General features: G+C 41.8%; 2 protein-coding genes across 4 annotated transcripts; both read right to left on the bottom strand.

The window, feature by feature from the left end:
- Nucleotides 1-973: 973 nt before the first annotated feature.
- On the bottom strand, nt 974-9,471 carry ric8b (RIC8 guanine nucleotide exchange factor B). 2 transcript variants are annotated; one of them, XM_028408532.1, is made up of 10 exons: nt 9,235-9,471; nt 8,752-8,799; nt 8,036-8,668; nt 6,860-6,954; nt 5,028-5,178; nt 4,828-4,926; nt 4,502-4,646; nt 4,230-4,374; nt 4,007-4,126; nt 974-1,604 (listed from the first exon to the last, which is right to left on the bottom strand). In XM_028408532.1, the coding sequence occupies exons 1-10, from the start codon at nt 9,316-9,318 to the stop codon at nt 1,496-1,498; spliced, it is 1,629 nt and encodes a 542-aa protein (XP_028264333.1). In that variant the 5' UTR covers nt 9,319-9,471; the 3' UTR covers nt 974-1,495. The 2 variants fall into 2 exon arrangements, with proteins under 2 accessions (XP_028264333.1, XP_028264334.1); XM_028408533.1 differs by having other exon boundaries at nt 4,828-4,923.
- A 1,423-nt stretch (nt 9,472-10,894) lies between these two features.
- rfx4 (regulatory factor X, 4) lies at nt 10,895-24,285 on the bottom strand. 2 transcript variants are annotated; one of them, XM_028407956.1, is made up of 18 exons: nt 23,807-24,285; nt 21,761-21,847; nt 21,567-21,627; nt 19,827-19,950; nt 18,661-18,722; nt 18,241-18,454; nt 17,717-17,794; nt 17,462-17,625; nt 16,814-16,914; nt 16,667-16,725; nt 16,425-16,569; nt 16,065-16,159; nt 15,488-15,605; nt 14,668-14,787; nt 13,939-14,100; nt 13,670-13,835; nt 13,453-13,591; nt 10,895-12,059 (listed from the first exon to the last, which is right to left on the bottom strand). In XM_028407956.1, the coding sequence occupies exons 1-18, from the start codon at nt 23,847-23,849 to the stop codon at nt 11,787-11,789; spliced, it is 2,211 nt and encodes a 736-aa protein (XP_028263757.1). In that variant the 5' UTR covers nt 23,850-24,285; the 3' UTR covers nt 10,895-11,786. The 2 variants fall into 2 exon arrangements, with proteins under 2 accessions (XP_028263757.1, XP_028263758.1); XM_028407957.1 differs by having other exon boundaries at nt 13,670-13,796.
- Between the last annotated feature and the right edge of the window lie 1,633 nt (nt 24,286-25,918).

Below are 25,918 nucleotides of genomic sequence, written 5' to 3'. Positions count from 1 at the left end.
GCATTTAATGGTGAGCACAGAAGAAAAACGACAAATTATAGGAAATGTGAAATTTGCAGCTTGGCGGATAAAGATGTTATCTTTAAATCTGTCACATCAGTATGATTGACCTTCCACCACTCAGAAAAAAAGTATTCTGAAAGTTTGTATGCCCATATACAGTCATATTGACACATTATCTGGTTTAGCAATAGTTTTTGGATTATAATCGGCAAAAATGACATTTTTACAACTAAAGTATTCAAAGCAAGAATATGTATTAGAGACCAACCATGCAGCGAACGTCTTAAATTAAACTGTACCAGCATAAAGAAAATATATATACATATACTAATAATGTGCATTTATATGAAATAAGCAACATTTTCAATCTACAAATGAAAAAAAAAATCACATTTCTTGATTTAATATGCAGATTTGGCAAAAGAAATTGGAAAACAATCATGCTGTTTATTTATGAGTCCACAGCCGGTGAAGCATTCAGTTTACTCCTCATTTCTCAATTTAAAGTATTACATTTTTTTAATGAAGAGGTCTTTTTTTTTCTTTTGTTCAAAACACTATAAAGTCAGTGAGCCAGACAGTTTCCTTGGCGACTAAATGGTGTGCAACACACAACCAAATAAAGACTAGCTGCGAGCAGCAGGTTTTCTTCATTGTTACATTGTTTACTATGATTTTGATTAGTTTATATAATGTGCACTTTATCTGGAAACTTTGAAAAAGGTAAAAAAAATGACAGGTGAAGGAATGATTAATTAGACAAATAAAACAAACCATAAGAGTTTCAGTGAAAAACACATAATCCAGCAAAAATATATAATCACGCCCCTATTCTCTCAATTTAGGGAGCAGTGAAAAAACAGTAACCACAAAGGCCTCGGATGCCTCGACAGTCTTCTGCCAAACATCATGTCCGCTTCCATATTAGAGAATGACTTACAGGTGGGACTCCTGTACAATGTCGGCTGTGTTCCACCTCAGGACTGGATCACCAGAGGTTTCATCAGACAGTCTAATAAAACCTGTCCACTGTTCGCTTCACCTATTTTGCTCATTTTTAGCCACAATCTAATGCTCAACTGTTTAATGGCACTTTTAAATCTAGTCAAGTATCACTTAACCATGTCTAATAAGACGCATTGAGGTGGTCATCACTTTAACTACAAAAAATTACCCTGTGAAACATCAATTTAAAGAGAAATAGACACCAAATGGCAAGGGTTATGTCCTACATAGGGTTGAGCGTCAGGAAAAGTAATTTAGCATATCACTGTACAGTGTGACCACTGCGTTCAGTTTGTGTGTTTTTTTGGTTTTGTTTAAATTTTGTTTAAAAACAGCAGACTGTCTCATTTAGGATAGAGGCCCAGATTGGGTCCAGGCAGAACGTACCTGTGTGGATGCAGAATGAAATGGGACACAGCTCTAAACACGGTGGGACAAAGGGCCCTTTGGGCTTAGACTGGAAAGTGTGGTCTAGATGTGCAGTGTGCTAATCCGAGTCCGATCCTGAATTGTCCTCACGTGGATCCCGGAGAGTTTCTTCAAGTGGTGCTAACGTCCCATCCGGCCTGACACCCATGGGTCGAATCACGTTCTGCCTATGGACACAAAGACACAAAAAGTTTTTCTAAGATGTGTTGAGGCGCAGTCGTGAAGAATTCTACCTCGACGAGGTGATCGAATCAGCATGTTGATTTTCAGGCTTTGGCTGAACTATGAGGTTGTGAAGCTGTGATGTTACAGCAGACTGTAAATAAAGATGGATAAATCCTGACTCAAAGAATCACTCAAAGGTGTCCTGAACAGTAGTGTTAAAATTTACTCCAGGTGTCGACACCTGGCAAGAATTGGCCTGTGACAGCACCTATCTCTCACTCAAAGCAGTTAAGTTCTTTATTATGCACATCAATAAGCTGTAATATATGTATATAAGTGGATAGGACTACAGTTATAGAATACAGTCTTCATGACGGGAGATATTAAGACAAAAAATGTTTTAATGCAGGGGGTCAGTGAGCATTACTTTCATATTACACCCTATTATTTATTATATTTTTGAACGTGTAGTTTATTAGAACTGCTGACAGGCAGAACTGCAAACATCATACTTGTTTTTTTAGATAAAATATAGACAAAACTCTGCTCAGGATCCTTTGTATTTAAAGACAGTCTTAACTAGGGCTTTCACTTCTACAACTTTAGACTCTTACATACACAACTCAAGGACCCTTACTCAACAACCCCCTTCCCCCATCTTTTTCACAGACACTCGCCCTTGTCTGGCCATCCTCTCTTTTTTCCCCTCGCTGCTGCTCCCCTCCCCTCCGTTCCTGTGGCAGTTTAATTACAGGATCAGTGCTCAGACTAATCTCCTCAAAGCCACAACTGCCCCTTCACCCTGATCCAATTATACCTGCACTGTGTGTCACCACTTCTTCTAAGATGATTCATCAGAGAATTATCCATCAAAGATTTAAGAAGGGCCCATTTGCATTCATTTGGCAGATTCAAATACAAGTGGTCATGTAATTCCTTCTGACTACTAGTCAAATGTGTTTCATCCAGGGATACCTACAGGTTGTAGCTTTGTAAAAGGACATAAAGGAGAGTGGTGACATTGTAACTCTGTGTTTTGGTATTTTTGACACCTGTTTAGCTGCATATCTCTGGGCAAAATCCACCAACAATAAGGACCAGGATGACAAAACAAATCTGTAGCATCATCTCTCCCAATTAGAGAAAAAAGTCTCTCCTCCACAGCAGTGAAAGAGGACTGGGGGTTTGGCAGGTGTAAAGGGTGTAGGGGGTGTAGACTATGTGCTAATTGGAAGACCAGTTAAGCAGTTAGGGGAGCACATTCTTGCAGGGCTCTGTATGATCTCCTTAGAGCCTGTACTGAGGAAGCACCTCTCTGTCATGACTGTATCTCCTTAACCGAGGAGGAGAAGAAAGAGCAAGCAGCCTCAAGAAGGAATCTTCCTCTTCCAGGCACACGTGCCTCATTAAAGCTCAGTGCCCTCTTTGGGGCAACAATGACAAAGTCGGCTTTCTTATATCTGCACATTTATTCACCCCTGTCTCTTCCTCTTCATCTACGTTCCACCCAAATTGCTTTGTCTAGTTGTGCCTCTGTCTCACTCCACTCCTTTCTGGTCAATGATTGGCTCCTCAAATACGAAAAGAATAAAGTCAGATGTGTGTTATTAAAAAAACCTGAATGTGGCACAATAAAGGAACCAGGACCAACAAGTCAACTCTGTGTGCCAATTAGGTGATAATTAATGGTGCTGTGGTAATGATGCTGCAGCAGCGTGCCGGCAGCTCCCATTTAATGCAGCTGAATGCTGCGGCGCGCTGGAAGTCCGGTCCTAATTGAAGTCGCGACTAACGGTGAGAGATTCTTCCTATGATGAATCGGTTGGCAGGGAGAAAGCTCACTGTTACCTTTCTACCAGTGTTGTTCACTAAGAAAAGGTCAACACAAATATAGCAGGACCCTTTTCTAAGGAAACAGTAAATAATATGAATAATTTCTGCAGGTGTACCAGAAGTTAATCACCATTACAAAGGAAGCACAGTTCATTATTTTTCAAAAACTCACAGTATGTTGTTGCCTGTTTTTACTGCACATAGCAACCCCAGCCATGTTCAGCCAGACAACATACTGCATGAAATAACCACTGTGATATAAATGTGAACATAACTCCACTATAACAAAGTTCACAAACAAGCAACAGCAACTAGCAGCACCCTCAAGGACTGAGAAATAAGGTCAATGTAGGTGCTAAAAGGTGCAGTTCCTCTAAATGGACACTTGAGGCTGGTTCCAAAAGTGAGGCCACCATATTAAAATGGCCCACTTAACAGCATAAATAAACACACCTGGCACAAAACCAGTTTGGATTCTCGAGTACTGCCTTCCACACATTTCTGAACATTTTATACATTTAAAATGAAGGACTGTGAGGTGTCATCTCATTCTTCTAATCTAGTGTATTACCTTGTTAATTTGTCAAACATATTGGCCAGTTTCTCAGCTTCATACTCCTTCTGCTCCTCAGTCATCTCTTCAATAGGGTTGGGCATTGGTTCCTCCACATGACCAGTGATTGGGTTGAAGCTGGATGAGAGCAGATAAAAAAAAGCTCAATGTTCAACTCCAAATTGAGAGTGTGTGTGTGAATGATAAAATATTTATTCCAAGTACTGAGTAGAGCACTCACATATGTTTGGCAGACTTGTACTCCTCTGTGTCAGAATCTTCATCTTCCGAGTACTGGGTCTCTCCTCTTCCACCTGCGAGAAGTCCTCGAGCCACAAGGAGTCCAGCTGCATTCCCATAACCTGTGTACTTCAACAGGTTGTCCACTACAACAGACACATGGGTGTGATGTTACATAAAAATACTGATGTAGAATGATGAAGAATGAGCCAATCTACTATCAGCAGGTGTCTCTTTATTGTTTGGAGCTATGGCCCAAACATCTCCACTCACCACTTTCTTTGCACAGGACGAAAAGGAACTCTGCAGACGTCTGCTTCACGCCCATGTCTACATGTGTCATGAGGCGAACTAACTTGTTCCTTGTAGTGGTGCCAACCTCTGGCCTGACCTTTACATCTTTTAGTGGAGGAAGTACCTAGAAGCATACAGTAGGTATTAGAAAAAGTATCATGGTTAAAGCTCTCAATCTTAAAGGAAGGCATTTATCATTAGAACGTCATAAACATGGTTATTTCATAGTCACCTGAATAACTGTTGATACAACAAACAAAAATGTCACATGCTTTTATTGATATGGTGGCAGCAGCTGCTCTTACCTGAGCTTTGAGGTATCTGCGGATCTCCCTGTGGTATCTAGATGCTTCAGTTAAAAGGCTGAGCACCGGCGTCAGACCCTCTTTGTAGTTGGAGCCCTGCTTGGTGTGACACCCACCACAAACACACTTCACTCTCTGCACTTAGCTGGAGTGCTGGACAGATGTTGATAAAATAACAGTAAAAGAGTGTGAGCCTTTACCTTGTCGATTCTTTTTTCCATGAAGTCGACTAAAACCTGGATGGCGTCCATGTTTTTCCCACCATAGTTCTCTAGTCCTTCCTGGTTGGGCACGTCAATTAACACATCCAGGCAGGACACAGGCAGGTTGTTTAGCAGGTTGACAGCATGACTGGGGATAACATACACACACATATATGTATGTTCAAATGATGTAAACCTTTTGCTTCACATGACAATAAATGCAGAGATGGAAGTGTAACAGGGACTGAAGGGTTGAGGTCAGAATGAGATGCACATTTTCTTCTTTTTAATATGCATTTTAGAAAATAATGGCACCCACACAATATGGGATAAAACCTCACATGATCAACTGGGGAAGCAGATGTAAACATAAGATGATGGGTTTGTGTTTTTTATTAACTCCAGTGTTGAAATTTTGTAACTCAGCCATCTGTTAAATAAAGAACCTGTATCCTCCATCAGCCCCTTTTCAGACTTGTTCTGGTCCAGACTCACATTCAAACAAACAACAATTGTGTTGGTCAATAGGTCAAACTCGTACGAGTAGTTCAGCCACCACCAGCCTTTTGCAGGTTGCCATTTAAATTTCAGGCTGCAGTCACACATTCTTTGCATTCCTGCATTAGATTACCATAGATACTGCTGCCAAATCAGGACAGCTCAGAGCATTCAGAGGATGAACAGCCAACACCCATTCAATTGTGAAGTGTATGTTTCCCACAAAATATCAGTCTGCACTTAGCACTGCAAGCAAATTATAGCAGCCATTTCTTCCAGTGGATGTGGTTAGATGCACTTCTTCAGTCTGTATGCTATCCTGTGCAGTACTGTTTAAGTGAGGACCTCTATTCACGTTTTATGTGTGTTTGCTGCAGTGTTAATTTTGTTGACGAATCATTTTCGTCATAGTTTTCGTTAACAACCTTTTTTTGCTGATAAAAATGAGACGATAACTAAATAAAAACTAACGCACGGTGCCAAAAACGAAGACTAAATGTACTGACACTTTCGTCAACGAATAAAAACGAGATGAAATTATTGATGGAGACGAGATCCAATCAGAGCAAATTTTGTTTGTGGAAGGGAGGGACGAATCAGGAGACGGCGTCAGAGAGCCAATCAGAAGCGATCTCTCTGCGTAAGGACGTAACCCTGCGATGCTGGAAGAAGGAGTACTCATGCATGGTAACACAAAACAGGAGAAGAACAGACACACGGACACGTTTGATGTCAAGACAAACAAGACAGTTTGCAAACCGTGCATAGCGACTATCAGCGGTAAAAACACAACAAACCTGAAGCGACGTTTGCAGACGAGTCATCTTAACTTCCATTCAAAGATACACGTGACAAAATCTATAAATTAAGACACTGCTGCTGATGGTTTTACAGCATGCGACCTGTTTCTAAGCTGTCACTGAAGTATTTTGCTGTAGTTATGGAGTATTCATCAGGAAGGTCATGACTGAACAGTATTCAGGGAGAGCAGCTCACTGTTCTTTTGTGAAAAGGTAATAGCAATTAAATAGAGAGGTGTTTGTTTCAAATAACACAAGTTAAAGCTGTGCCTGTTTTTATTGCACTTCAAACCTAAATTATTTCATGAAAAAATATATATCATAGAATTTTTTCTTTGATATTTAGTCGACTAAAACTAGACTCAAAGTTAAAAAATGTTGATGACTAAAATGTGAATAAAATCAAATGACATTTTAGTCACAAGACTAAAATAAAAACTAAATCAGAAATTGTTGCCAAAATTAACACTGGTTTGCTGCGGTAGCCGACTCAGTGTGATATACAAATAACATTGTAAAGCAGCTCCCAACCTGTGTGCTTCCTCTGTTTTATCTTCAGTCTCCGTCTTCATCATCAACAGGTGACGCAGGATGGCAGCAATAAGTCGGAACTGGTGGTCATCCTCCTGTTAAACCAAGCAAAAACAAAGATATTAAACATTTCCTTTTCAAACCAAACTAGGTATATACACTCCTTAAGCAACAAATACAGAATGCTACATGCTAACTACAAAACCTGAACCACAGGAGTCTAAAGAGCCATGTGAGCAGAGACAGTCGGCTGTGGAAACTGGGGAATAGTGACTTTGAACATCTAAAAGGAGAGCAGGAACAAACAGCAACTACATCTGATGTCATTAGAACTTACATTGTGTTGACTGTGTGTCCTTTCAGGCCAAAAATGCATGCAAGATCACAAGCATGGTTGGAATATATCCTCAGACAAGATGACTACAGCTTGAACTGTGCAACCCCTTCTTAAATAATTACAAATTATGTTCAATATATTTAATAACAATGAAGTAAATGCATGCAAACACATTCAAAAGTACACCCATATTTAATAGTTTTCATTCTCTGTTCAAAATGGGTTTCTAATGATGTTTAAAGTTATGCATAATTAAAGGTAGGGTAGGAGATTTCATTCTGATGCACTTTTTGTTAAATTAGTGTAACTTTACAATCCGATAGCAACCGATTAGTTCGGCAGTATCGCTTTAAAACAAAGAATATTAATCATCTGTGGAAGCTATAAAACGCTAAAAACATCAGCCAATCCCGCGAGGCGCCCCTGCACGTAGAGTTGGCTGGTTGGCTGCTCTCTTCCTGCTCTGCGCGCACCAGAGAGGTACGTGCATAATGGCCGAAGGTATACCTTTAATGGCATGACTGTTAAGGTATACCTTTAATGGCATGACTGCCTTGAGTGACAGGTGGGGGCTACCACAGGGCACTAGCTGCCTTGGCGTCACTCGTGCTCCACCTCTTTGCCTGTTTTTGGGAAGTGCGGTCAAACACTGCAAGTATGGGGACGGGAGGGGCCACAGCAATAACGTCTTCCAGAAATCTGTGAGTAACCTATATTGTGTTGTGAGTTTCAGTGTGAGTCAGTTTTAGTGTCCTGGTGTTGTATATGCCCGTTAAAATATCATGGCTATAAAATAACTAAAAAACTTTTTACACCACATATAACCACAACACACTCACCTCACCAATAGCCTTAGACAGCGTAAGGTTGAACATGGCTTTGAGTGCTTCCATCGCCCGCTCGTTATCTTCCGCAGGTATGAGCAGGGTTTGTGGGTCTGGACAGGCAACTTCATAGGTGCCAACCCAGCGCACATCCAGGGTGTGCTTCAACACGTCTGTGAGCAGTCTCACAGCGTGCCACTCTCTTCTCAGAATCCCTCTCACATCTTGTCGGAGGGCAGACAGCAGGAAGAGAAGGCGCAGTGTGAACAGGCCCACCTCATGGTGCCATGTGTGGGCTGTGCGAAGGCTGGTACACAAACCAGGAGCCAGCTCCACATCTACACTGGCCTGCTGAGCTGCAGGACTGTTGAATACCACATTGCAAAGGCACTTTAAGGCCTCCACCACTACCTTCTCCTCCTCCACCTCTAACTGTGTGTGTTCCTGAGAGCTTTTCTGGTTTTCAGCTTCTTTCCCTCCACCACACAGCCTCGCCATTGTTGCCAGGATCAGCATGCCCTCCTTTGTGGCTACAGGTGCCAGGACACACTTGTCTCTGGACAGGATGCGGAGTGTCTCCAGACATGTCTTCTGACAGCTGGGCGGCACCTGCCTCCCCAGTACTGTCAACACACTCTGACAGAGCTTCTGAAAAGGCACACAGTGAAAGGACTGTCATTAGAACACCTGACATCAGCTAATTACAAGCTGCTTGGCTGTGCGCTACTCACGGTCCGCAGGGTTTCTTCATTCTGGTCAAAAGTGAAGGTGTGGATGTTCTGAAACAGAAAAGATGCTCATTGTGGTCACCGAACAAGTCTGCATATCATTTCACAGGAACACACACATATTTAACGTACTACTGCAAATATACTCCAGCTTCTGTGATGTGACGGACGTGAACAGAACTCTAAAGTTTGCTAATGTTTCTGTATGACTAGCAAAAAGGCTCGGTGAGCATGCAGCATTAGCATTATCATCTCTGTAAGGTGCTCTAACACAACACCATACACGCCCAGTTCAGTTCGCTCCCAGATTTAGTATATACAGTATATACATAACGCAGCATGAAATATCAGTTAACAGTATCAACATCGTAGTTTGGTTTATTTTTATGGATAAACAGCTAACTCAGGACTAGCTGCCTAGCTAGACAGCTAGCTAACGTTAGCACCGTCGTTTGTTTTGATTGGAGAAAAAAAAGATCGACTCACCTCCCGATTATACTGCTCCAGGAGCTTCTGTATTTCCTCTTCGTTCGAAGCTTCAAGCTGCAATAGGATGTTATTCAAATCCATGATGGATATCTGCACAACACCGACAGTTAGCTCACTTTTGACGTTACCGATGAGTGTTGTGCAGCTAGCTAACTAGCTAGCTGGCAGGCTAACTTGATGTGACAGTCAGGTCTGCTGCTGTCAACAGGGAAACACCCCCGACCGTCTCCATCACCAGCGGGGCTCTGTTTCTTGTCTCTCTGTGTGTATGTGTGCGTGTGTGCGTGTGTGCGTGCTAAGTTCATTGACCACAGTAGCCCACATACATAAAGCTAAAGTATTATGTATTCACTCACATACCTCAGTGAAGCTCTGTGTATTGTAAATAAGCTGCATCACAATTAAACGTACCTTTCAGCAAGTGTTACTGAGAGCCTCTTTATTAATATTCACGTACAAACAAACCTGTAGGTCGAAGAGGATTCTCAGTCATCCAGGTAGTTTTTCATTCAAAAGCTAAGCTTTATTAAACAATAAGTAAGAGGTCGGGGGTTTGGTGAGAGTTTAGATGTTTGCATACTGAGAAACTCTTATTGTGAAGGCCCTCTGCTGTTCAACCTGCTGCTACCACAGCTTTGCATATTTCAATGAAAAGAAATACATCACTTTTGCAAGGTTTTACGAGATTAGATAATCTTTTTAGAATTTATAGAGCCGCAGAGATAATATATATCTTTTTTCATATATCACAGATGGAGCCTCTCAACAGAGAGGGTCAATTCGCAGTGACCAATAGTGAAATACAGCATATGTATATTTTACTCTCTACATGACAGTTTGCAAACAAAAGTGTGTTTATTCATCCACTAATATATAAAATCGCATTATTAAATATTAGTTAGTGATTAAGTTGTTCCTTCTTCAGATACACGTCTATATTTTTATGTTTTTATTTTTCCGTACAGTGTATGACTGACTATAGGAAAGATTTCATGTGATGCCAGCTCATTTTAAAGCTGGGTGTGTGTGTATAAGTGGTGTTATGTTGATAATAACATTCTGCGGCGCCATCACGTATCTCGCCGCTGATCTTCCTCTGAAATCTTCAGCGGATATTGATATTGACACATGGGTCAGGTGACGTTTTCTTTCTTTGAACAGGTTTTCTGTATAGTTGACAGCAGGATTTCAGAGGTATAACAGAGAGGATCTACATTCTAATAAATACAAACCTTGGCAGGGGTCATAGGTCAAAGGTCACCGTACTGAGGTCCAATGACCCCAGCACAGCATGACATTCTCTCCATGGAAATGTAATTCTTTCTGCCGCTGACCCAACCCCCCGCTGTGTTGTCACATCAAGGAAAGAGGAGGAAAGATCAGCTCAAGGACTGATGGGGTGGAATGAAGGATTTAAAAAAAAAACATTAAAAAATTATACATCTAAAAAATATGTTATATTAGGAAAAGACCATTATGAAATGAGTAAAATCAATAGGACACTATTATTAATTTAATGAATTACTTGGTACATCGTAGCGCCTCCTTTCTCCCCACACACACTCACACACACACACACGTGTGATCAGTCACCACAGATGGCTTCCAGTGCTTTTATTTACACAAAAGTGACTAGACTTCATGTTACTGTACACTTTGATATTTTCCCTTTTTATAAATACCCATAGGGTAATAGGTCCTCAGAAGCTTTGAGTGCATTATAAAACACACAACCCTAGGTTAATGCGTCCCTAACCATACAAAACAAAGAACAGAGTACCAGTTGTAACATAGAAAATAAATGATACACCATGTTACAAAGTTACAAATATATATGTGTGTGTATATATATATATATATATCTATATGTACATATACATATGTAATATATATGTATATGTACATACAGTCACAGAAAACAGCAGGAAAGCTTGCAACAGGACACACTTGTTGTTGTTTTGGAGTCACAACGCTCAATCATTAAAAAAGATGGAGACACTTTAACACAGCTATCAATGTCTTCATAAGTCCCAGGAGAGGGTTAAGGCAGTTCATCATCATCATCATCATCATCCAACAGGATGCTGCACAGTGCTGATTAACACAGGAGACAGTGGTGTGACTGACATCGTACTGGTGTCAGTGACATCTTCCAGCATTCAGAGCCTACTGTTGGCGGGACCGTCTGTGTGCCGACTGTGAGGCCGATGAGGGAAACTCTGGCAGAGGTGTACATTCCTTAAAACAAAGGCACAGCTTGGCAGCAGCATTGCACTCTTTAAATGATTTTGCTGCAAGTTTTGACAATCTATGATTTTTTTTTTCTGCCATCAGTTTTTTTAATAACCCTCAGATTACACCTCAATCATCAGAGTGGCGGACACGTCTTTTTAAATTGTCAGTGCTGTGATTCCAGTAACCTCACAATGGTACTTACTCCCTGCTCCCTTTTTTTTGATGCTCTTGATTGGAAGTGTTCAGAGACTTTGCATCCACCCATTCGATGGACCTGGAGTTTGTACGCAGACATCCAAAGTGACATGTAAAGGCTATTTGGCCCAGCCCGTGGTGGCCTCTCCGTTGATGTAGGCGAAGCCGGGAAAATGCTGCGAATGTTCGTACTCTGAGTTTCTGCGTGGGCCCAGTGGAGAGTACATGTCCCCGGAGGTGGCATAGCGGGAGGAATGCATAGGTGGGCTGGTGTAACAGGTGTTAGCAGGTGACACATCCGGCCACCGGGGAGTGACAGGTGTGGGGTGCAACCGAGGAGTGCTGCCCATTAAACAGGGCTCCATCCGAGACATCTGGCTGTTGAGCTGGTACTACGGAGAGGAGAGGAGAAGAGATCAGCACTGCCACTGACAATAATGCTCATTAAACTGCTAATGACTCAACTATCAAATAAAAAAGGTGTACACTGACTGTTTGGAAATAACATCTCTACTATGAACCAGAACATTCTCTATTTTCCACCTTTTTGGCCTCTTATGAAAGAATCACGGCATCACTGAATGAACTGCTGCACAGAGGACATGACCTCAGTGCTCACAGTCGTAGCTCTGGCGCTGCTGATATCATATTTGATGCTGTATTAGGCATGCAGTGCTGACCCTGCCCAGGGTAATTTCCTGTTAGGGGAAATTGTACCATAGTGGTCAAAATAGAAAATTAATCCACTTAAGAAATTAAGATATTATATCCAAAAAAATGTTTTTTTCCTGTGTTGTTTGTGTTGCCTGTAGTGACTGATCACAAACAGCTCTGACTGAATCTGTTTGCTGTCTGAATATTTCAGACAGATGTGAATCGGACAAAGTTTTCTGTTTCTTTCAGCTCCAAACTCTCACGCTGACAAAGTGCAGGCATTGTGCCGAATTTAAGCTCAGACGAATCTAAAAAAAAAAGTGGAAGCAGGACCCTTTTCCCTTTTCTCACTAAATATAAACACGACAGTCGACTCCATTATGAGGGATCACGGCATGGAAAAAGACAGTCAGCGCAGAACAGACGGCTCAGCTGCCTCTTGTTCACAAGCAGAAAAGAGACCATTGAATAACAATATTTTAATAAACGCCCCCTTGCCCTGCTCTGCGGCCACTGGCTCAAACATATGAAGAGACTATTGAGAGCTGGAAAGAGGAGCAACAGAGCAGGGCCCCTCTCTTGGCCCCAGCCGAGCCACCTTTCACTGTCTGCTTCCGCTGTGTGGAGAGGCTGAGGCCCAGCTGATCCCCTCCCACCATAAAGGCAGCGGAGGCTGGAGGACCCTTGACAGGATATTACCACCAAAAGAGTAAACTCACACCACTAAATAACCTTTTTTTCCTCACATTTAATTCAGTCTTCAGATGTTTGTATTCATATTCACATGTCCTATACCAAGGAACGCTTCCCATCCCATGAACAGCCTGTTTGTTGTGTCTTTGTATATTTCTTCTAAGCACAAAAGGCTACAGTCTTTATTTACTGCAGTGTAGATTGTTCTAATAATCACAGCTCTGCACTCTAGATGCAGACACTGCTTATCTACATGTTTGTTATGATATTAAATTTAATGTCTGACACAGATAAAAGTCCTTTTAACCTATGTTCATATATTTTACCACGTACTGAGCTACACACAGGTGACATACTGTATGATTAAGAGATTTTTGAAAATGTGTTACTTAAATGACATTTAAAATAAATAAATAACTGGGTCTAACTGGGACTGACCTGTGCAGATGAGCGGTGGTAGGCGGAGTAGTGGAGGGGGGCTGGAATTGCTGGCTCATGAGCCAGACCTGGGTACTGGCTCTGGATGGAATGAGGATGCTGGTTGGCATAGCTACCATAGTTGTAGCTTCCAGTATACCTATAAGCCAAAGTACATTACATGTGTGACAAAACAAGCGCGTAAAAACAACTGTCGCTGTTGAATAGTGATAATTACCCGTGCTCCTCCCGGTGGGTGTAGACTGGCATTCTGTGGGCTGAAGATGGAGGTGGGACCGGAGCGCTGTTCCTCATACAGGATAGCTGCTGCCCAGCCTCTGGGGTGGAGCCGCCTGCTGTTGTCACTGTGTATGTAAGGGACCAGGTATATGACTGAACACCGCCTGGTAGACACATAGACGGACACAGAGACAAATGTTTTGGCGCAGAGGAACTATGTGTTGAGCTCTGCTTGTTTAAGCTCTCTGTGTGTACGTCACATCTTACCTGTGGTAGCAGCGACTCCACTGTACTCTGGGGACACGGCGGCTATAGGGGAGCTGGCTGACGAGACGCCCACAGAATGGACTGACCGGGCAGGAGAGTAGGAACCCGGAGACGGGGAGGTGGGGGTGGTTTCTGTCAGTGTAAATTCCTCCTCTCTCTCTGCTGAAAGTGTCAGAAAACAAAATATTATTAGGTTACAGAAAAGAGTGAAGGTTTGGTGTTTAGCAAGCAAATCTAAGCTGAAGTTTATGTGCTGAAAAATCATTATATAATATATAAATATAAACACTACATGAACTGCTGACTCTTTTTCTTTTTCACTCGCTTTATCGGGATCTTAGATTAAACAGACCAACACACAGGTCCCAGTTTTCCTGATTTATCAGACTGATCTAAAGGACTCCAGAAAATCCTCCTAAGTGATGAGCTGGTGAGTCTGCTGCTTGCCATCCTAATATTTATTGAAACATAAACTAATGACCCACTAACACAGTTATTGGAAATTTCAAGTGATGCCTGAACTGATCGAGCAACTTATTATGTTCTTAAAGGCTGCGATGTGAGGATGCAATATACTGTGATCATTGTTTGTTTTTCTTTTTAAGTACATACACCGTAATATTGTAAATTATAGTATAGCAGCAGTAGATATGGAGCTATTAAAGAGATATATCACAATAATTTCCTAGTCACAAAAAAGACACCTGGAGCTGCAGGTAGCTGTCTCACCTGTGCTGCCCTCTCCTTTCATGGCCCTCATGAGGTCGTTGGCTCTCTCCTGGCAGTGCAGAGACTCCAGCAGGTAAAGAACATAATCATCAAACATGAGATGGATCAGGTGGAAGGAGCCTGCAGACAAACAAGCAAGATAACATGTTATCTGTTTCATAAAATATGGAAAAAAAATGGTTTTTTGAAAAAGTGATGAACAAATGAACCACAACAAGTGTCTTTTCCTTTATGGCCGTTAAAGCGTGTGATGACATCACATCCTGCAGACTGACAGGAGGGCCGCTGTTACTTAAAAAAAAAAGCCAGCATGCCTGTTTTTCCGTGTACCGACTCAGTGCCAGAAGTATGTCAGCTGACCCCCCGGGGTCGCACGGAAGATGAGACCGTGGCATGTGAGGGAGTGTCACAATTGTGTCATTGTGCCGCTCGCTGTGGCCGCCGTGCGCATAATAAACACTTGCGGCTATTCAGGGGTGCAGGGTGTAATACTGACTGGTCGTAAAATGGAAAAGACGCTGGAGAGAGGGGAGGGGCAGCTTTTGTTAATTAGCTGTTTGTGCACAGAGACCTGCTTTATCAAAACACTGCAACCAGCTATTATATTCACAGACAGACCCAAAGGACGCTAGTATGGGATGTTTGACTGTCCTTATTTTAGTCACACATCATAGTTTGGGATTTTTTACCTTGCACATATCGCATCATTTTATTTAAATGCACCAGTATTAGTTGTGTTTAGATGACACGCAGGGTCAATATTCTAAATTGACAAAGCACACAGTCATGCAGGAATGACGACAAAGCAGTAGCAGCTCACCGAAGCTGGGTGCACTGTGGAGGGTCATATCCCGGATGACTCTGGTACCAAAACATGACCACATCAGCAGGAACTGTTGGGCCACCTTCTTCAGGCACCCAGGCCTCTTCCCCGCCACCTAGAGAGAACATTTCCATGAGAAAAGAAGAAGGGGGGGAGGATGCTGGGGTAGAATTAACCCCCAGGTCCGTATTGGAGCTTAACCCTCAGGAACGAAAAACATGTCAACAAGTCAACTATTTAATTTGCCCCCAGGGACACGCCTTTCCTATTGAACTATTGTCTGGGCGGTCCAAGACGTTGCTGGGGCAACCAAATTTTACAAGCCCATATCTGGCACATAATAGAAGCAAATGGAAAGCTTGAAGACATCATTAACTGGGAGGATTGCAACGTAAGTGCCCCTGTGTAAGAAGGATGTGCACTGTGTGAGACGAGTGGCCGCAAGAGCCACAGGTGTCTTTGAAAGGGGACTTATCAAAGTTCTGCAAACACTCCAAAATGTTCAGCTTGGACTAAACACACATGTGCTGACTCAGAGTTTAGAGAGGTTAATGATTAAAAAAAAGTGTCTGACCTTGACGACGCAGCGGTCCACCATTGAGTCCAGCCATTCAATGTAAGCCTCGATTGGAGACTGCTCCTCCAGTAGTCGGTCAAACTCCTGGTACACTGTGACAGGAGAACGTCACTGTTTTACCAACACTTGACTAAAGAAAACAAACATTTTGAAGCAGCCTCGTATCTGTGACCTCTGATCCTGTCAAGATTGATTCAGAGGGGTTGAATTGGAGATGCTCCGCAGGGTGTTTCAGAGCAGAGAGAACTTGTTTAACCTTTTGGTCTCCATCATTAATGCATTGACTCTGCTGGTCGTGGGAATGATTGTCCCTCAGCGTGTCGTGTTTACGTGGAAGCTGAGTGGGATCGGACTCACGGTGGATAATGAGCTGCCTGTGCTCCTCCTGCGAGTCCTCCATGGTGTAAAGTGTCTGCTTAGTGATGCTGTTCAAGTCCACATTCCTCCAGTCCTCCAGCATTTGAAAGGTGATGTCGGCGCTGTTTATCACAGTCCGTGAGGCCTGGGGACAGATAAATCCACAATATGATGTACCCGGAGTGTGTCTCTTATCTTTTTTCATTTAGATTTTATTAAAAACAGTCAGAGATGATAAGCACCTGACAGAGATGGTTCAATGACGTTTGCCGCTTTAAAATCTGTGAAAATCTCCTTGATACTGGAAATAAAAAAGCAAAAGAAAAAGAAGGTAAAAAATGTACGAAATATATATACACACACACACATCTGCTGTACTGAATACTTACATTCAAATTTGATATTTCTCAGGTTTTCAGGGAGGTCATGAAGTGCTATTTTAAGCCACTCATCAAGCTGTTTGGCAAATTTACGAATAACCTGAGTCAAACTGTTGAGATGAGAACAAGAGAACAGATTAATAAACTCTCATCAATCTCTATAGTCTAATCTGTTCTCTCACACAACAAGTAAATTACTTTGTCTATAAATGCAGAAAAGTCTGGAGAGGACTGCTACAGATACACTACTGTCCTCTTAATGTTCTGTGTGAACAGCTTGTGAGACATGACAGATGATGAGAAAACTAAAAATTATAAAGTATACCAAACAAGTTTGTCATGATTCTCACAGATAGCTAAACCTTGGTAGTAATATGCATGTTAAAACAGAGGAAACACATCTAAGAAGCAGTGGTCAGACTCAAAATTTAACTTGACAGACTGTAAACTCTCCAAACATTACTGTAAACCACTGCTGTGCAGAGAAAAGCTGATAGAAAACGGTCACTTCAAATGAACAAACTTGATGTGCTGGCGGCTTTTTGGCCATGACACGGACCAGCACAGAAGAAAGAATAGTTCAAAGAGCAGTAAGCAGACTAGCAACAGCAGATGATTTAACATGTATTAGGAGTGAAGGTCACATCATGTGCTGACCTATCAGGCAGAGCTTGCAGGACGGTGGGCATCAGCACCCCAGAGATGGCCTTGTAGAGGATGGAGTCACACACACCAACTATGTTCACCACTGTGGGGGAGCCGAGGACAGGGAGCATGTGGGGCGGCATGCCCTGCCAGAAGTGCAGCAGGAAGCTCTGGACCTGCACACACAGTGGTGTTCCCATTTTAACAAGATATTCACCCACAGATACTTATTCTGATGAAGCAGAAACAAAACAGAAGAAAACCTGCCTCGTCAAAGTTGGCTCGTATAACAGTGTCTAGTATCCTCTGACAGTGCGTTCTGTACATCATGATGAAGGTCGACACCTGTGGGCAACAAACACAGTATTAATCTAATTACATCACAAACTTTTCTTCGTTTTCTGGGGAGAGGAGTGTTGCAAAAACAAGAAAATAAATCTGAACCAGTAAACACATGTTACAGGTCCAGACTGGAGCTGGAGTAATATAAAATGAGCTTTAGAGATCAGCAAAACACAAACCATTTAAAATCATGGCCCCCTTTTTAAAAGCCGGACAGCTAGTGCCCGTCCTTTGTCCACTGCTAGATCTTATTATCTCCCCCAAAAGATTAAGAGTTAGTGAGGAGCCAGCATATAAATCCTTAAGGTCCTCCTCTAAACGCGAACCCAGTGAAGGTCCCAGAGCAGATAAAAGAGCCAGAGGGGGGCGCAGAGATGGCGAGATGATGGTGAGGAGAGGTGAAGAGGGAGGAGGGGTTGTAAAGATGGACTTTTAAAACTGCTGTTTACCCTCTCTTCTGGAAGGCTGGCAGGCAAATTTAGGTCTTTGACATTTGGAAATTCTGGCAGGAGCGTCCCCAGTTTGGAGCGCGGTGAATACGCCACTGTCTGCTTCGTGACCTCCTTCTTTCCCGTCTCGTTCACCCACGCCGCTCCCTTCTTAGAGTACATCACATCGTAGTACTGGGAGGTCTCCTTCACCGCGATGCCATAGTAGTGATACCTGAGCAGAGATGGAGAGCGCATGAAGAAAGACTATTAAGGCCTATATGAATCTTTTACAATGCTTTTGGTAAAAATTCAATAAAACAGGCATACATGCGCTCTTCTGATTTTGTTATTTAATTTGCAAAACAATGTATTATGCTGTAATTACAGTTAAAAAGTCTTTGATAACACAGATAAAACAATGCAGTGTGACCCACTTACTTAGACTGCCCTCGTGTCCCCAGTCTTCTGGTTGTGAGTGCTGGAAACTGTTGTCTTATGATCTGTTTATAGTAGAAATGAGAAGCTGTCAGCATGCAGACATGGATTTTATTGTTAATTGCTGAAATGTATATTCATATCAGCATTTCATGCCAATTTTTCCAAAATTAAGGAAGTTAGGGCAAAATACTGTACAGAAGGAAACAGTTTATGTGAATGCAGTTTACATGAGATAACCCTGCTCTGCTCTCAGCATCTTTATCTCTTTGTGAGAAGCTGTTTAATAAAGTTTGTATCCACAGGGAGGGCCGTGAAGACGAAAAGCTTTGAGAACCATCCATTTATGACATCCAGCGGTATTACTTTTCCTTTTTTCTTTATCAACAGTCATTCTCCCTCTCCCTCTCCCTCTCTCTTTTTGTCCAAAGAGATTGGCTCCTCGGTCCGGCTCCCGGTGCAGAAACTTTAGCAAACAGTGTAGCTCTCCATTGTGTGGGATGAAAAAAGAGGCCAAGCTGTGAAGTTTCTGTCAGGCCCCGCTTGATAAATGAGCAGACAGGGAGGCAGTCCGGGCCCTCTCTCGTTTTTTTGTCCTGAATCAATGAAGCCTTCCTAAAGGACACCCCACACTGCTCCAGCCACTGATCTAACATTCCGCAACATCTCACCCTTCCAAATTTCCTTTAATTACACATTAATCCAGGCCCCTTCTCTTTTTCAATATCTTCCGACAGGAGCTGTGGAGGGACAGGAGGGAGGAGGGGGGTTTGGGTCCGGGTTGGGGGTTGGGGCCGGAGTCCAGGGTACAGGGGATGGCTGGGGGTAGAAAAGCTGAGGAACTTGTTGGGGTTGTGGGAACAGATGAAAGCACATCTCCTTTGGCTCTAGATTATGTGTTCAGTGAGCGACTGCAGCGCTTCAACACAGCAGCCAGAGCTGCACTTTAAAAAAAAACAACCCAGGCATGAAATGGTCCAGCTAATGCTGATTGAGAGGATGAGATTATGGATACAACATCCCACTACTGTTTTGTGTGTGATTCCCTTTGAAGAGTTTCATGTTTAAATGTGTACCGAAAGCCTAAAAACTGAAAAGTATGGGTCATTCTGGGTTCTGCAGGTGTAGGTGTAAAGGGTCAGACGGTGTCACTGAAGTTTGACGCTCACCTTTCCAAAGCTGGCTGCATTCACAGGTTGTGTGTCGTGCTTCTCACTGAAGTCAAGGTAATGCATGTAGAGGGCACTTCGAGGGATACACACACCTTCGGCTATCTCGTAGTTTTCTTCCAGCCTGTGAATGAAGATCAGGGATGACATGAAAATGTGATGTAGGTACATTCCTACGAGGATCTGAAACATCCCTAACATACACGATTACAAGCAGCTGACAGCAGCTACTCTCATAAGTAGAGTATTTTTCCCCTTATATTGCCTGATCATCATCTGAGTAGCAGTGGACATCATTATTTAATTATTATTCTGTACTTTCAGATTGTTTTTTGCTGACCATTGGGGGGTATTTTTCTCCATAAAGCAGTCTTTTATATATACATATCAACACTCAACCTAAATCATATTAGATTAACTTGAATGATTCAATTCCCCAATCGTGCCTCGTCCTAAACTAAACCTTTACATTGTACTTCAGAATTTTATGGACTATTCCGTCACATCTTTTGAAAATAATATAATGCTGTGACATTTTTTACATGTAACAAACAGAGTGGACCCAAAATGGAGCTTTGAGGTACACCATGGTCATCCGTTCTATATTTGTTTGTCCATGATTTTACAAGTTTTTTTGCAGCACACACACATTACAAAAGGTTTGTAATTTATGTAATTTAAGAGGATTGAACGTTGTTATTACAATACACCTATAATATCTTCAGTGTATGCTTATTAAATTATGTACAACAACAGCCTGTAAAAATGAATGATACATTATGGAAACTACAGTTTTCCAAAAATGTGGAACAACTCACAAAGAATTATCACAGCAGATTCTGAATCAGCAGCAGATGGATTTATCTGTGGATGCTCTCATTCATCCAGGTCATAGTCATTTCCAAGATTTTAAATCGAGGCAACTGGACTCAAGCAGAACTGAAGAAGCCACTTGGGGGAGTGGCGAAACGTCTTCAAAAAACAATCCTTGAGTCCAGTTGCCTCGATTTAAACTCTTGGAAACAGCAGATGGATTACTAAGAAGTCAATTTGACCTTCCTTACCTCACCTGCATGATGACGTTTCATTTTAGAACATGTTTTGTATTATTATTCTGAACTTTCAGCTGCATTAATACGTTTCAAACATGTGATCACAGTTTTTCTGATTAAACTGAAAATTATATAAAAACAATCAGTATGGTTGTAAAATAGAGGTCAATATACTTTTATTGCAATCTAAAAAAAATCTGAATTAAAAAAAATACTGAAAAAATCTGTATTAAATATCAATATGAATATGGACATCAAATTATAACATTTCTATAGAAACAGTACAGCAAGAGCAAATGTATGATAGGAAAAAAATTTCAATTGTTTTCTGAGAATTAATTTCAACTTCTTTTAGTGCATTGTTAATCAATAATTTACTTATCAATAACAATTTTACAAGGACAATTGTTATTAGTAAGTTTTGGTTCAAATATTCAATATTTTCAGATGTGTTCTCTTGTGTAAATATGTTTAATATTTAAACAATAATTCTACACACAGAGAAGTCAGTGTTCATCAGTGTGTTTAAATGATGAAGGTGATCACATTTGGGACACTAATAATAATAATAATAAAATTCTACTGTTTGTGTTATGTTTGTGTTGACTGGAAGCCTCAGTGCTTCAGATTAATTTTTAATGATGTCACAGGATAAAATGAAGGAAAACAAATGTTTTTAATGACTTACCATTCCAGAGTAGCCGGTGTCGAATGTGGTTTAGAGGCCCTGTTATTTTCTTTTTCTTCATCTATAAACACATGTGGAGACAAAGTGACACTCTCTATCATGTGAGTCTCTTCAACACATGTATGATTACATGACATTTTGTGTCTAAACTGTAAGATTTAAAGCCACAGTTAATAGGTAATGGTCCTGCTTACGCTCATCGTTGGACATGTTCCCCAGAGACGTGTGACTGGAGTAGCGCTTGCTCTCACTTTCATTGAGGCATCTTTCAATCCAGCTCTCTAAAAAGACACACGAAGGGCCAAAGGTTACACCTGCAGATAACAGCTTTTATTAAGGTATTTATATTATTTAAAAAAAAAATACACATTTTGCCTTGAGGCCGAAGTTTCACTTTAAAGTGCTTTTTTTCTTTAACTAATTTTAACTGTTTACTTTTTCATTATCAGAATGAATCAAAGCCCATATTTACATAAACAGTGCAAATGACTGCCTATACAGGGCACTTTAAATGTCACTAATGTGACAGGGCGAGCTGACAACAATCGATTGTACGGGCAGCAGTGCAGCCACGGCTCTATTTGAGATGTTTTCACCAAGACGGCAGGAATCCAGCATTGTTCCCGGGAGACTACAAGCATCCACACTCGCCCAAAAGAGCCTGTGCACATTACTGAAGCAGTCTGCTGGAATAGAGGCCATTGTCCCATTTTAATTTCTACTTCGAAATAGCTCAACTGGTGTGCTTTCTGTGGGCTAGGAGCTGCAGGTCTTTGATGCAGAAACAGCCTGAAACCAATTTTATATTTGTTTTACTTGTTCATCAAATAAATGCAATGAGGAGTATATATTTATATAGTAAATATACATTCTGATTTGAGCAAGTAAACAAAAGTATTTTCTGAGTTTTCTAAGACCATGAGCCACGACTTTTATTTATCAGTGGAGAAATTAATGACAATTAAACTATGACCCAAACTAAATGTGAAATGAGCAGCTCTAGTGAAATAAAATGTCAAATTCAACTGCTAACTTATGACATTTAAAACCAAGACAACTTTACATGTTTTTCAGTAAAGTGACAACTTTCATGATAGCAGCTGTTGCTGGGACAGACTGTTGGCAGGACGACCTGTTGGTGCAGCCCTCAGAGGGGGAGGAGGAGGAGGAGGAGGAGGGACCGCTCCTCCAGTGGAGGTCACAGATACTCAAAAGTTTTTAGAAGTTTACATTCGATAAAGAATCTACACTTCGATGTTCAGCACGTGCTGAGAGAAATGTCAGAAAATTGACGGCACTCTGAACACAAGAGAATGTCACAACTTTTATCATGAAAAGTTTCTTTTCACCTTTCTTTCTTTTCATCTTTTAACTTTTCTCTTAACTACACTAAACTCCACCATGCAACATGAAATTAGGATTTTTCTCAATTAAAATCAGCACTTGAATTTTAAAATAAACCCCACCAGTGTCATTGAGAGCCACCTACTTATCATTTCCCTGTCAGTTATTGCTTGTTTCTACTTAAAAAAGAAATAAATACAAACCCTGAAAAAAGTGAATCCACCGAGGTGGAGCTAATGCTCCACAGAGGCTCAGATCTCAAGCTTCATTTGCCACCAGAACAGATAAGTTAGGGGATCTAAATAATTGGATTAAATTTGGTCAACAAGTGAAACGGATGTTCACTCATTTATCAACACAGATTCAGGACTAAACTACAACAAGAAATACACTGAATGACAATTAAATCTAAATTATAAATTAAAAAACACACAACACACAAAAACACATTGTGTGTTGTGTGTTTTAAATAACTCGCCTAAATGATCAGTAAAAATCAGTTTAAAAGTTAAATGATTTAATTCTCCTTTCCCCCTATAATTAGGCTGAAATGAGCAGGTGCACCATCCTGGTTTTATTTCTTCTCTTCAAATGATCAACAGTTTACCAGAAAAAAAGGTTTTTTGAAAAGCACCTAAGAAGCAGGTCAGTCAACCCAGAGTTGAAAAATTTAAAGTCTATTTCCTGCATTTTAAATAATCATTAAATCAGCTCTTCTCCTAAAAGTGCTCAATCACTCTCATAAATAACATCAGAAATCTAAAATCTAAAGCTGAGCATCCAGACGGTCCTTCTGAGTGACTACAGAGAAAGTTTCAGACTTACAGGAGTGCAGCGGCCGCAGCAGCAGCTCATACAACACATTTCCCAGCATAGCAGAGTTTAGCAGGACTGACCTGTGGAATCCATATCAGGCTCCTCCAGCAGCCCGCAATGCATCCTCTTCCCATCAACGACACTGGGTCCTCCAAGAAAATGGCTTAGTGCACGTTTCCCCCTCCTCAGCAGCTCTCCCCTTGTCTTGCTCTGCGTTTCCGTGACCACTGGCCGTCAGGAGATGTTGAGGATCTGAGCTTCGCCCAGAGAGGGGTGGTGTTGGCGGAGGAGAGGAGGAGGAGGAGGAGGAGGAGGAGGAGGAGGAGGTGGGAATAGGGGTGGAAAAGAGGGGGGTAGAGACTCCAGAAATCCAGCGGGGGGAAAGCCAGACCCGTCAAAATGTTTGCTGATGTTTCATGGGAAAGGGGCTGATTTTATAGGAGCCCTGATGGGGACATGTCATTGATAGGCTTGGAAGGCTGATGAATGGCCCCAAGTCAGATGGGGATGTGGCAAGGCTCACTGGAAGTCTTTTGTGGGGCTGTTTTGAATAAGAAAAGCTCCCTCCCAACGAAAAAAAAGAGGCTTAGATCTACGAAGTCCTAACACTGTGGATCTCCCCGTCTTCCATTATGGCATTTAATACGTTTTTATACACCCCCAAGCTCCAAATAAACATACATCCCTACACAGCCGCCACTCCTGCCTTCCCTTCCTTCTCCTGTTTATAACTCTCTTTTCACATCCATAGACACTTGTTGCTGCATTTGTGGCTGCATCACACTTCCATCCACCAATAAACCACCACTGTTGATAACTTGTTTTTTTTTTACATGATGTGCTCATCAAGCAACCAAACATGTTAAAAAACTGAACAAGTGTACATTTTCTTGGTGGAGTTTTCACCTCTTTTTTTGCGTGGCAACCTTATTTTTGGTGTGCCTCTGAGAAGAGGGAACGGTCACAAAGGGGGGGAAGTAAAAGTGCAAAGCCCGAGGCTGGGAGGGCTCTGATGGAGTGCCTGAGAGCTGGAGAAGGGAAAGCTGTGATTAGAATATGAATGGAACCGCAGGAGAGGGGGAGAGGAGAGGGAATAGAAGAGGGGAGAGGAGAAAGGCGGATTATGGCTGAATTACTCACCACACCATGGACAGCAAAGGAGGACTTTCTCTTCCAATGCGCAGGCGTAGGCACCACTGCCGACACTCAACCAACACTCAGCATGCAGCCACCTGGGAGCATGGCCGGGACAGGGTGGCAGCTACATCACATGAGACACTGTGCGCAGGGTCATGTTTTGTTAAGAGAAAGAACCTGCTGGAATGAGTGAAAGGTCAGAACAAACAGGAAATAATGTTTCATGCGTCCAAGGCTTCACAAACAGCACATTAATGACTCAACATGCAAAAGGGTTTATGCACAGCCGTGACCTCAGAGGAGGATCTAATTAATTTCACTCTAATAAGCAGAAGGTGGAGTCCCACTCAGCAGACATCTTTTTTCACTGTTATCTGCTTATTACAGCCTCATAAAAAAGGACAGGTGCAGCAACCAAAAGAGCCTCTTCCATCCTTCCTATTCTCACACACTTGGCCCGCACAATCGGATGTGTTCTGCTTTTGTTCAGTGAAAAGGCTCCAATTGAGTTGTGTGTGTATGTGCGAGTGGGGGGTATGGTTACGCTACATACATACGACACATTGGTGGCATTAAAAGGCTTCAGTTGAATGCAAAAACCACGACTTGGAGCAGCTTTGTCTTCCTGCTGACCTCAAGTAGGCCGCTAGGCTGCATGTGTTTCTATACACTGACCGATCGTCACAATAAACATGATGGTGCTCCTCAGCTGTCAGTTAACGCTGAAAATACATTGAAAAACACCACGAACAAAACTGATTGATGCAGTCAGTTTATAATAAAAGACAACATGATGATGTCATGAGAAACTACCTGCAACATTCACAGGCTTCAGGAAATGTTCATGCTTACTCCTCATGTTACCTAATTATTTTCCAGTCAACAACAGAGGAGCAGGACTCAATTTTAGGCTTTGAGGTGTCTTGATTTTTCCATTGATCAGATTGATGGAGGGAAATGATTGATCACAGCTCTGAACAATTATAATTATCTTGCTGCCATAGAATTCATAATACACAACAGACCTGTTGTCAGTCAGACATTTTCATTTTTGA

This window comes from Parambassis ranga, chromosome 6 (assembly GCF_900634625.1).
Source record: "Parambassis ranga chromosome 6, fParRan2.1, whole genome shotgun sequence".
Lineage (NCBI taxonomy): Eukaryota > Metazoa > Chordata > Actinopteri > Ambassidae > Parambassis > Parambassis ranga.
This window is presented reverse-complemented; position numbering and strand designations above follow the sequence as displayed.